A 12,188-nucleotide genomic window follows, 5' to 3' on the forward strand; every position below is an offset into this window, starting at 1 on the left:
TCACACAACCAAAGTCGATTGAGATAACCTCTCATTTTGAGTGAACGCCAAGTGTCAAAACTAAGCATTCAAACGACCAATGATGACGGGAAAATCAATGGCGTTTAGAAAAGTGACTAGTGTTAATACTATCAATAGTGCCAAGGAGGTCTTTGATGCCAGCTGCCGGACGGAACCGATTTTCGTGGTCATGTTTCAGCCGGACTTTCTCCGGGTTCTGCCAAGATGGCTGCCGGCGCCCGCACCGTATTCAAAGGTCAGGTATCTTTTGCACTTGTTTCCCGTTTTTACAGTCAGTATCTCATTACAACTCCATTATGCTTGAATAAATTGTACTTTTGAGCTTATCGGTGCTGTCGTTGTTTAACAAACTGGTCTCTTTATTCTGGTAGTAAGGTTTAGGATTTGGTAGTCATAGCGCAGCCAGATTTCCATTTGCTTTCTAAAAATCTGAATAGTGGAATTCATGTATTAAAATGTATTCGAGCATTTCTAAAAGATTATTAGCGTTTTTTTTTTTTGATTGCAAACTCTAAATAGTCGTTGCAGTCTGTTTGCTTTGCTCTATTTCCTTCGCACCAAAAAAGAGCTCAGTTAACTTTATATTTACCTCCCATTTTCAATCTATTAGTGGTGTCTTATTTATAATAAAAAATGCAAACGTGCACCTAAACTTTTGTGGAGTTTTTTTTTTTGCCTCTATCTGTTAAATGGTATCAGCAGTTGCCCATCGTGAAATTGATTACCAGTATCTTTTGAATTTTTGCGTTCAGAATGTAATCCCATAATCTTATTTCTTCCACCCCCCCACCCCCACCCACAGTTGCTGCAGGATGTCGGCGGCAGCTACTCAGCAGCAGCGTTTCCTCCTCCAATTTTCCATCCAACATCATTCCCGTTCGAACTTTAGCTGCCGTCAAGTGAGTTATCCACACTGTCAACCACACTGTCGCTTCATGCTAACTGAGAATGTGAAACTCCCCAAATCATCGGAAGTTTCCATTGACGTTATCGTGATTCCACACTGAAAGTGCCGCTTGACACGATAAAAGGCAACTGCTTAAAAATGTCTTTTCTGAATTTATGTTCTCAGGCAAGCTTGGAAGAAGGGCAAGAAGGATGAGGCGGCCGCCGTGCCAGAGGTGAAGAAAGAGAAGAGGGTGGTGAATGACTCGGGCCGCCACAAGCCCTTTGGGAAGACGGCGTGGGTGCCTTTGGACGACGTCTACATCCTGAGGTACTACCCCAGGACCGTCTATGAACCTGCTGAGGCCATAGAACTGCTTAAGAGTTTCCAAGCTTTGGACTTCACTCCGCATGACCAGCCCGTCTACGTGGACCTCAAGCTGGACATGAAACTGGAGAAGAAGGTGAGCCTAAGTCTGACGTTGTCAGGAGTGGAGGTCTTTACAAGCCCTAGGCTTTATCTCCCTCCTTACACTGTTATTGCTATAATATGTGCTAAACAATAAACTAAACTAAAGTTGCATTTCAATTTCCTTCCAGAAAAAGATCGAGCCGTTTGTAAGCACAGTGCATCTTCCTCACCCTTTCAAGGAAGATATGAACAAAGTTTTGGTTTTTACCGAGGTCAGCTCTTTTCCCGCCCTACATTTGCAATCAAGTATTTTTTTTTCTTTTCTTATTTTAATGCATTCATGACTGCTCTCACGACAGGATGCTAACCAAGCGAGAGTAGCTCGGGAGTGCGGAGCTGCGATTGTCGGAGGCAGCGAGCTCATTCAGCAGGTGACTTTAAAGCCGTGCGTTTTCCACTCCAAAATGCCAACAATGTTAGGGTACAGTCGATAAAAACGACACCAAATATTGTTTTTGTAGGGTGAAATAAACATTACAGAAAAGATCACATACATATGAATAGAAAAATAGACTTGCATAAGGAAAAAATAGAAAACAACCTGTGAAAATATTAAGAATAAAATATGTTTGGCCAAATCCAAATATGTTTCGTGACATTGTGACCCCAAACGAGATGAAACCGTACACAATTAGAAACAATCAGACAAAACTCACACAGCAACAACACGGTTTTTCATAAATGCCCAAATATTTGTTTTTGTTTGTTTTCTCCTCCAGATCTTAGACGACGAGGTGGTGGCCGACTTCTACGTGGCCGTGCCGGAAATGCTGCAGAAGCTTGTGCCGCTGAAAAACAAACTGCGAAAGAAATTCCCCAAGAGCAAGAGGGGTGCGCTGAAGCTTCTTAAAAAAAAAAAAAGAGAGATCTGAAACGTCCATCAATTTTCTAACAAGCGTTGTGGTTGTTTCCCTCTTCAGGCTCAGTTGGCGTCAACATCCCCAAAATGCTGTCACTGTTCCGCACGGGTCACGAGTACACGGTGGAGCGCGAGTGCTACGTCTGGACGCAGGTGGCCACGGTATGCCGCCCTTACGCCACCGTGACCGTGGGCGGAGCTTCATTGCCATTTCTCTCCCTTTCCCTGCAGCTGGACTTTTCCACCGTGCAAATCCTCGCTAACCTGCAAAGCATCCTGACCGACGTCCGCTCACATCGACCCGCCGACATGGGTAACGATTATTAATCCAGGATGTGTTGGCTTTAGATGAAATTCACAAAATATGAGGTGACATGACATCATCTATGAAACGGCACGAATATTGGAAGAGTCCTAAAAGAACTATATGAAAGAGGCTTGAACATCTGAATCTGTACACTGGAAACATAGTTTTGATTGGAATCTATTATAATGAATGATTTTTTTTTTTTCTCTCTCCTCCAATTTTTTCAGGGCCCCTGATCGAGCGTGCCATCCTATCCAGTCAGACCAGTGAAGCTGTGTGGTTCAAAAGTGAAAGTCTTCAACCAGAAACACCTGAAGACCACAAACAGCAATAACAGCCTCCTGTGGAGATTTTCGACTTATTATTGTTCTTATTATCAAGAATAAACATGATCACGCGAGATGGGTCGCGTCCACATCTGGGAGTTGAAACCAAAAGGTCCCTGCCGCAATGGCCTTGCAGCCACACAATCATCCAGTACATCATACGTGTATGTTTTTTTTCTGAAATATCAACATTTTTGGACTCCCTAAATGCCGTCTCAAATGTCGTAGCACATTTGGCCACCAGGTGGGAGTATTCATCGAACATGACCTAGTTCTTGCAAAAGCAAACTGGGTTTAAAAAAAAACTGGAATAAATGGATTCTTTTATTTTCAAATATAAATCTGCACTTCACATAATATAGAGGCAGAAAGCTCGTTTAGATGTTTGGGGTTCTTTTAAAGATGTCAAAACTTAAAATAAAATTATTTAGGTTTAACCACACAATAGAAATAGAAATTTGATTTTTTTCTTCTGAAGACTTACCTACTTCAAAGTTGTTGTTCTTTTAATACACTTTACAAATACATTTTCTTCATTGAATCCGCATTAAAAAAATACAGTGGACGGCTCGTGGTTTGGCACGCGTGAATTTACCTGGTGAGCTGGATGTGAGCAAGTCAAGTGACCAAGTTTTTTTTCTTCACTTTTATTCGGGGGATTGTTTGTTAAAAAGCAAAATATTTTGAGCGCATCATTTTTTTTCAATTAAGTTTTCATGGGGCATCATTGCAATGTTGATCCAGTCTTCATGATCGTGTGCAGCAGCAGGTTGTCCCTAAAAAAATGACCGGTGAGTGTTTAATTGCTCACTTAGTAAGTAACTCGCCACAACTAGTAATAAAGCGGCAATTCCAACCTCGAGTGCAGTGTGCGTCCTTGGGGGAGGAATTCCCAGGAGGAGGTGCGACCAACAGGAGGAGGAGGACCTGCATGTTTGCAGGACGATGCAGCCACCTCGTCATGTGCATGAGCTCCACATTTTTTCTCCCCCCTGGAGTGCGTGTAAGGGAGGGGCGGAGCTGCACTTCGCCACTTCCAGACTCCCCCGGACCTCGCCAGTCTTCCTGGCCGAAGCGCCGACGCTGCGCTCGGGGGAAATATTCTGCAACCTACCCAAGGGGACACTTTGTTTTTTGTTTTGTTTTTCTCCGCTCCTTTTTGGGGACGAGCGTGCGCGCTGGTGCAGCGGTGGAAACAAGCCCCGTGAGACCCTTTTAACTGGCATAGCAGCACCATAGAGCTGCAGAACAACTACCGGGACTGCGTTTGGATTACAAATCGGTTGAGCCGCGACCATGGCGGCTCGCTGGATGGTGCTGGGCGCCCTGGCCGCAGCCCTGGCCGCCCCTTGGGTGACACACGGTGGGTATTTTTGTCCGCAGTTGGCGTTCGTGAAGTGGGTCAGGGTTGATCGGGGCACCCCCCCCCCCCCCTCGCTCTCTCTCGGGGAGACTTTTCCGGCGTTTTGCTTCACCCTGGGGGAGGTCATTCGCTAACTTTACACCTGCTTGCTCGTATAAGGGGGACAAGTGATTGCGCTCATTTGTGCTGACTTGTAGATGAATGCATACTGGGGAATGTTTTAGGGAGAAGGTTTTTGTGCACTTTGGCTGCAAGATAGCTGCATGTAAAGTAATTGGGAAAAGAAATGGACAAAAACAACAATTGGGAATACCAGTATTACTAGTATTTTTAATTATGCAAACATTTTGCGCAAAGGAAATAATGAAACTGAGGCCAACTTTACACCTGCCTACTTGTCTAAGAAAGAACAATTAATTGAGTCTGTGAGTTCCATCTTTTGTCAGAGGACAATTTTCTCAAATTAATGGCTGCAATAAAGCTCGGGCCGTTTTCTAACATGGTTTACTGTACACTTGTTCTCACAGAAATTGTGGCTATATTCAGATTACGTATTTTTTCATGAGCGAGGTGATTTTTCGTTTCATAAATTGGATCCTGGTCATGCGTAACCGCATAAACTGATGCAAACTTTTGAGGCTGAAGGAAAGTACACAAGGATGAGACCAAAAATGTTCCACGCGAAGGTGAGGTTAGCACCAATCCGAATCGAACATCGATAATAATAAAAGTGGTTAGCATCACTTGATAATCACACACCACTGCCAGATCTCGTCCGAATATCAATGCTGCATTACAGATTTGTCAAACCTAATTCAATCCAGATCGGGTCCAGATTTCAAATTAGGTGTGAGTATAACTGAAATACCACCAATCCCATTTGCTCAGTTGCTGTAAAGTGAAACCGAATTCAATCCAGATTTGATGAAGAGATTCGGATTGCGCGTTTGAACCCAAACGCAAGATTCTGTTCACGCAAATACTACTGCAACGTGTGTTTACAATTAGGATGCTGGAAGGCTTTGTCAAAACTTGGGTAATCCAGATCTGATCTCGATTGCAGTGAGCACGTTAAAATGGACCGTGTGCAATCTCTTTTGAACAGACTCTTCCATCTCTGTCAAATCTCATTTTGTACTCCTGTTGGACTCAAAAGGTAAAAAAATGGCGTGCAGGTGTGTGAAGGAGTGTGACAGGCGGGCCGTGACGATACAGTGAACTCCCTTCGGTGTCCAGTAAATTTGACCTGTGTGATAATCCCAATCCAACATATCCGTAATCCCCGCGTGTGGAAACATGACCCAGATGTGCATCGATGCTAACATTTCTTTCCCTTTGCTTGTGTGCGTGTAGGAGCGTGCGTCTTCGAGGGAGTCGTCCACGCGGTAAGTCCATCCTCCTCTTCCTTATTTTCCCGACGCGTCAGCCGGCCGGAATTGAGAGGAGAATATTTTCGATGATTAAACAGAAACGCTGATGGTTTCGCTGCTCATGCATTATTCATGAAGGGGCTGCGACTTAATACGGGATCAGGAAGTAGACGAGCGTACTCAATGAGCTCATTGGACAAGTGCCATTTATAATGCATACACCACACACACACACACAGAGACATTTACACAGCCTTACTTGCTGTTCTGATGTTTGAGCTGCTCGAACGTAGTTATCTTTATTGATTTGACGTGATGGGATTTTATTCTGAGTGAGATTTACCGTATTTTCCGGACTATAAAGCGCACCTAAAATTTTCTCAAAAGCCGACAGTGCGCCTTATAGTCCGGTGCGCCTTTATATATGGACCAAATTCCTAAATTTAAACTGACCCGAAGCATTGTGTCAAGAAATCAATCATAAGTGGCCCGCTGAAGACTATGAATCATGAATCAAAAAGACTATGGATCATTATTTTGTGATTATAAAGTAACTTGTTGCGTCTGAAGTTGAAATAAAAAAGATAAAATGGAGAATGATTTGATTTGGATTAAAAATCTAACATGATGTCATTTGATTTTTGAACAAGTGTCTGATCTGACATTAATCGTAATGACGATTTTGTTGGTTGAAATGTTGCTCATTGTCAATCCCTGACGTTTGACATGTTGATGAGTCAGCATTATGTTTTTTCGGGGGGGGGGGGGTCTTTTAGAGCTTGTAATTTTGGAAACAGCAGTCTAATTTGCACTTGTGTCTTGCAAAACAACTATAAATCTGAGAGTAAAAGAGTTCTTACGAGGGAGGGGGGGTTGTGGCAGCCCCGCCCCTTTTTTGCAGCCCCCTCCTTTGCAGTGTAATTAAAGGCGGAAACAGCAGGACATGACATACCTGTGACTGGATGCTTCCCGACGCGGGGACTCAAGGGGATCATTTGTTGCGGCCAACATGTTCAGTCAATGCTTTTCGTAAAGGAAGCGTTTTTTTTTTTTAGTTTGGGGGGGTTGTTGAAGGGATGTGGTTGGGATGTCCCAGCATGTCCCAACATGGTCCAAAAGGCCATTCTAGACTTCAAAGACCCCCCTTGCGGCAGTCCTAAAAGTGCGGATGGGTACAAAAAAAATGGAGATGAAAGTATGAGAACATCACAGGTTGGTGTGGAATATTGAAAGGAGGAAATCAGATGTTCCGAAGAGTCAGTACTTCGCATTCAGATGGATTCCGCTGACATTTGCACAAAATGTCAGCCGCTTCTCAAGAAATGCCGATGGAAGCCGAGGCGGGTTCTCAGAAGTTCATAAACTGAAACTGCCGGCTCATTTGTGGCGTTTTCTTTCGAGACCGTGTGAAGTGAATGCAGTTTGTTTTGAAACTCCGGCAGGTAAATGGTGCAAAAGACTGACAACTAAGTCGTGCTGAATTATGGAGATGGACAAGATCCAAATAGTGACAGTCAGTTTAGCACATGAGAAACTTTGTTACAAAACGTCGACAACACTCTTCTTTGTGATGTGTCATTTACTTTCCAGGGTCTTAGAGTGCATTTAAAAAAAAAAAAGAAAAACGGTAGGACATAGTGGATGATTAAAATGGAAGGACAGCCAGGACAGGGTCACCACACAGAGCTCAACCAAGTCTCATAATAATCAACGTCCACTAGCATAATGCTAACATTTAACGAGGAATGTCATCACTAACGGAAATTGCCATAATTATGACGCATCTTGCAGCCGCAGCTTCACTTTCGCGGCCTCCGTTTGAATGCTGCAATGGGAGCGTGGACTTGCAATGCCAGGAATTCCTGCCTGGAGGGTTGGCGATTATATTTGGACATGGAGCTAGGCTGCTGGAGCTGCTAACGCGGCTAACGCAGCTGGAGTGGCTAATGCAGACACGCAATGTTTTAAGTAAGGAAGTGTCACAAACATGTTAGCATGACGACACACGATACGTTTCGTCAAGTCGCGATGAGTTATGTTAATTTCTATTTTATCATGTGAGGTAACCTAGCGTAACGTTCCGTAACAGAAAGCACGACTGTTCTGTTACACTGCGGAACATTCGGTAAGGTTACAAAAAAAAAAAGGTCAACGCATTTAAGAGCCATTACCGTTGGCAGATAGTTCCTGATGAAATGTCGGAACCATTGAAACTTTAGGTTTACTTTTGATAGCAAGGTAGCAGGATTACTCAAAGTTTACCAGATGCCAATGGAGGAATTTAGTTTCACCCCCAAGTCAAAATGGTCCAATCCATTCGTAATGTTGAGACGTAACCAGAAGGCGACAAACAGAAAAGTCCAACGCTGAGAAGCATCCAACGACCTTGAGGATGGCTAAGAGTCCAGGTGACTTTGCAGTCGCGAGTATTTGTTTATTTATTTAGTTTGCGCGCAGGCATCCCAATAGTGCATGCGTGCAACATTTACAATGTGGCGGCTGTAAAAAGTGATGAAGCGACGGACGCCGTGCCGCCATTAAAGTATGAGTGGGGCTTTTACGAGCATATTTTCTATTTTCCTCTGTGTCGGAGTCAGGCACAGCGTCGCGTGTCGTTACTTCTCCCGTCACCATGTAAAAGTGTCACATTATCGGATTGAGCGTATTGATTGATCAACACTTATGTGTTTTTTTCCATTTCCTACTTACTGCAAAGTCTGTGGTACAAGTCTTTCACGAGTACAATCACAAAAAAGTCACAATAATCCATCGCCAAAAAGCCATTTTAGAGATTTATGTCGGATTTCTACCAAATATGAAGCACGTAGACCAGACAGATGGACAACTTTGCAAATGAGTTTTGGTTATGGGTGGAGAATAGGGTCCAAATTCAGTAAACGTACTACACAAGGTCAGTTCTTGACCAATCATGTCAGGTAGCAACGCGAAATTTGTCAGGCGTGTGGGAGAAGACGAACGAAGTCTGTGGGAAAACCAGTCGGAAGAGAACCCACAAAGTCAAAAGTGCTCCTCTTGAGTCAGATTAGCAATTCCGGGCGGATTTGATGAGAATCCACTTTGGATGCTAATTTAATGACATTGATTGGTTGACTATCTTATTTGATGTGCTCTAGATCAGAGGTCCCCAACCACCGAGCCGCGGACCGATACCGGTCCGTGTGTCTGCCAAGCTGCACAGACAAAATAAATAAATAAATATATAAATATATATATATTTCTTTTTATTTATTTATTTTGAATTAATTGATATATATATATATCTCAATTAATTCAGGTCAAGACGGTCGTCCCGGTCACGTGACATGTTTCCCCAGTCGAGCCCGTAAAGCTAGCAAAAATGAGTCAGATTTTATTTTGAAAATATAAAACATTTGGCGATTCTCTCCTAATTACATCCGTCGGTGCATCTGTGTCTCGTGACGCTGGTCCCGGTCACGTGACGTGTCACCCCGGTCGAGCCCGCGAAGCTAGACAAAATGAGCCAGAAACAGAGATGTGTGACAAGCTTCTTCGGAAAGGGAAAAAAGCCCAACGAAGAGACGGAAGAAGAAGAGGCTACGATTCGTAAGTAACGGAAAGCTGCGTTTAAAAGAAAATTTCTGGAGTCCTACTTAAAATATGGATTTATCGCCACAGGTGACTATGTGGCGACAGGCTAGCTAACGAGGCAATGAAGCCTTCAAAACTGCTTCAGCACATGATGACCAAGCATCCTGCATTAAATTGTAATTTTGGAAAAAAAAAATTGGGAATTTTTGAAAGAAAAAAAAGTGGACAAGAAGGACAGAAGCAATTACTGAAGGCCACCACATCAACAAATGGGAGTGCTCTAAGAGCATCGTTCTTAGTGGCTAACCGTATTGCTAAGGCGAAGAAACCTTTTACTATTGGTAAAGATTTCTAAGAAACAAGCTTCCACTAATTCAACGTAAAGGTGAGTTTTATTCTTATGTGGTTTATATTTGTTTGTTATAATTGTTATAAAGGCCGGTCCGAAAAATATTTCTGACACGTAACCTGTCCGTGGCGCGAAAAAGGTTGGGAACCACTGCACTAAGCATCGTTCTTAGTTGCTAACCGTATTGCTACGGCGAAGAAACCTTTTAATGTTGAAGATTTCTGAGAAACAAGCTTCCACTAATTCAACATAAAGGTGAGTTTTATGTTTATGTGGTCTGTATTTGTTTGTTATATTTGTTATAAAGGCCGGCCCGCAAAAATATTTTTGACACCTAACCGATCCGTGGAGCAAAAAAGGTTGGGGACCACTGCTCTAGATTGCTTGGGCCAAAAATCATATCGAAACTTGTGCAGAAAGCATTTTAATATCCATAATGAAATGATACCACAGTAAAATAAAAAAATAAAAAACTACATCCGTAACAAACGCGGAACATTAATAAGAATTTTCTTTTGGCTTGTAAGCAAATACATTGAAATACGTTGTAAATGTATCATTTTGTGCCTTAAAAACATCAGTTTAGCTAGCTTAATGCAGTGCTTCTCAAATAGTGGGGCGCGCCCCCCTTGGGGGGCGCGGTGCTATTCCTGGGGGGGCGCGTGTGACCTTGGGGAACAGGCTTTTTTTTTTGGCAGTACTAGAATAAAGTGTAATTGCGCGTTTACTACAGCAGGGGGCAGTGGCGCTCTCATTGTTACTTCTGTCACGTTTGCGACAGTGCAACATTTTACGATTTACAAGACAAGTTAGGATAGTCACGGTGGGGAGGGGGGGCGCGAATAGTTTTCTTCTTGCTAGGGGGGGGCGTAACAGAAAATAATTGAGAAGCACTGGCTTAATGCTAGCAAACATTGCAAAACTCCGTATACGGCTAGTAAAACTAACATCGATGCTACGGTTTAATAATATTTAAAGCGACCGATAATGAACAATTTAACACTACTCAGACATTAATTGTTTTTTTTAACCACCTACCTATACTAGCGCCGTTTACAATTCCCCCTTTGCGTACATGTCTGTATTATACTGTCACCAAGTAGCCAAGGTCCACACATCAGCTAAAAATCCTGCAAAAAGAGGCTTCCATCTTAACAAATGCATTACAAAAAATTTGGAGCAGTGCAGAGATGGAAGAATGCCATTTTCATACTTTGGAATAAGTAGTCTGACATAAACTAATTGAACTTATATCTCAAAGGCAGTAGTATTCTTTTGAAGTATACACTTGCAAGACGACACTTCCTGCAGTGTGCTGCTTTAGAGCTAGTTTGTGATGACCCATCACCAAAAAATGAAAGTGATGCAGGACACACAAATGTGTGCACACGCGCACAAATGGATCATCTGGGGACCAGCGAATCGCCACATGTGAATTATTAAGCGTCTCGAGGTTGTGAAACGCTGCTCTCTTTTTCAAAATGCTTTTAAAGCTCGCCCAACATTCCCATCGCTTCCAATCTCGCAAGGTTTGTTCCCTCCTCGTCTACGGTGTGGTTTAGAGATAAACACCACCATTGTGAGTGTTTTACATAAGGCCGATAATATAAATATAATGTATAAATACTATAAGAATATAAAAGTATAATATAAAGAATTCCAAAGGTCATTTGTTGTCAAAATGAGTGTCAATTGAACATTTAAAAATATTTTAATTAGAAGCTCAAATAATTGTATAATAATAACCTCAATCCACGCAAATTTAAGATATGTAAATATTAAAAATATAGCAAGTTTGTCTAGGAAATATACCTTTTCAAATTTGTTAATATTAAAAACATATTTTAAAAATAGTCCAAAATGTTAAATATCAAATCCAAAAATATTTCAAGATATTACAAAATAGTTTAAAATATTAGTTTTAAATAAAAATACTATTGACAATCTTGTTTAATTGTAAAATAAATTTCAATTCTGAATTATTCACTCGTATTCCTTTTCTAGTTTTTCATTTTTTTAATTTATTTTTTATTCAAATACATTTATCCGAGTTGTTTTAGCAGCATTTTCTTGACAATTGTTTAAGAAAAAGTAACTTGGTGATGGAAACTGAGTAACCAAGCAATGGTTTTCTTTTCGTTACTCTTTGCTTTGTCGGTGACTGAGTTACACTTCCAGTTATTTTGTTTCAAACGGGGCTATGGCTGCGTTGACAAATCTTGTTAGATGGGAGTCAGCACCAGCACCCCATTGATTGACGCAAACTCAAGTTCAGCTGTTTAGGCGTTCCAGCAAGTCTTTCCTTTTTCAGCGTTGAAAGGAGGCAATCACAGGTGCCCGACACGACACTTTTTGCAAAAAAACCCGGCCTGCTGTGGCGGATGTCTGGGAGGCCCACCATCATGCCGATGCTCCCTGGACTGGAACTAATCCCCCCTGCCATTCCGCCTCCATTCAGAGGTCCCCGTTGAAGCGTCCTTTGGCAAGCGCCCAACCTGAAGGTGCATAAACAACCCCCCTCCTTCCCATGTCCTCATCCTGCAGGCCATTTTGTGTGTCCCACTTCATTCACACCACTCAAGCGTCTTATCTGGGAATGGCAGCCCGAGGCGCCTCCCCCCCCAACCCTGCAGGTCTTGGTTTAGTTTGCCTTGCTCCATGTGGCC

The 12,188-nt window shown here is 42.5% G+C and overlaps 2 protein-coding genes across 2 annotated transcripts in view; both read left to right on the forward strand.

The window, feature by feature from the left end:
* Positions 1 to 132: 132 nt before the first annotated feature.
* On the forward strand, positions 133 to 2,961 carry mrpl1 (mitochondrial ribosomal protein L1). The gene is made up of 9 exons (XM_061279243.1): positions 133 to 256; positions 824 to 920; positions 1,094 to 1,370; positions 1,507 to 1,590; positions 1,678 to 1,749; positions 2,098 to 2,209; positions 2,299 to 2,399; positions 2,469 to 2,550; positions 2,772 to 2,961. Exons 1-9 carry the CDS (start codon positions 226 to 228, stop codon positions 2,876 to 2,878), a joined length of 963 nt encoding a protein of 320 aa, XP_061135227.1. The 5' UTR covers positions 133 to 225; the 3' UTR covers positions 2,879 to 2,961.
* Positions 2,962 to 3,910: 949 nt separating this feature from the next.
* Positions 3,911 to 12,188, forward strand: part of fras1 (Fraser extracellular matrix complex subunit 1) — a 61,927-nt gene continuing 53,649 nt past the window's right edge. Inside the window, exons 1-2 of the mRNA XM_061279011.1 lie at positions 3,911 to 4,233; positions 5,587 to 5,618. Coding sequence (XP_061134995.1) covers positions 4,167 to 4,233; positions 5,587 to 5,618 — 99 coding nt within the window. The 5' untranslated portion in view covers positions 3,911 to 4,166. The remainder of the gene's footprint in view (positions 4,234 to 5,586; positions 5,619 to 12,188) is intronic.

Source organism: Syngnathus typhle, linkage group LG5 (assembly GCF_033458585.1).
Source record: "Syngnathus typhle isolate RoL2023-S1 ecotype Sweden linkage group LG5, RoL_Styp_1.0, whole genome shotgun sequence".
Lineage (NCBI taxonomy): Eukaryota > Metazoa > Chordata > Actinopteri > Syngnathiformes > Syngnathidae > Syngnathus > Syngnathus typhle.

Bases quoted from the DNA above. Each gene is read 5' to 3' on its own strand.
- mrpl1 (XM_061279243.1), top strand. From the start codon at position 226: ATGGCTGCCGGCGCCCGCACCGTATTCAAAG. The intron at 1,371-1,506 runs GTGAGCCTAAGT...ATTTCCTTCCAG, and splicing joins ACATGAAACTGGAGAAGAAG to AAAAAGATCGAGCCGTTTGT. The intron at 2,400-2,468 runs GTATGCCGCCCT...CTTTCCCTGCAG, and splicing joins TCTGGACGCAGGTGGCCACG to CTGGACTTTTCCACCGTGCA.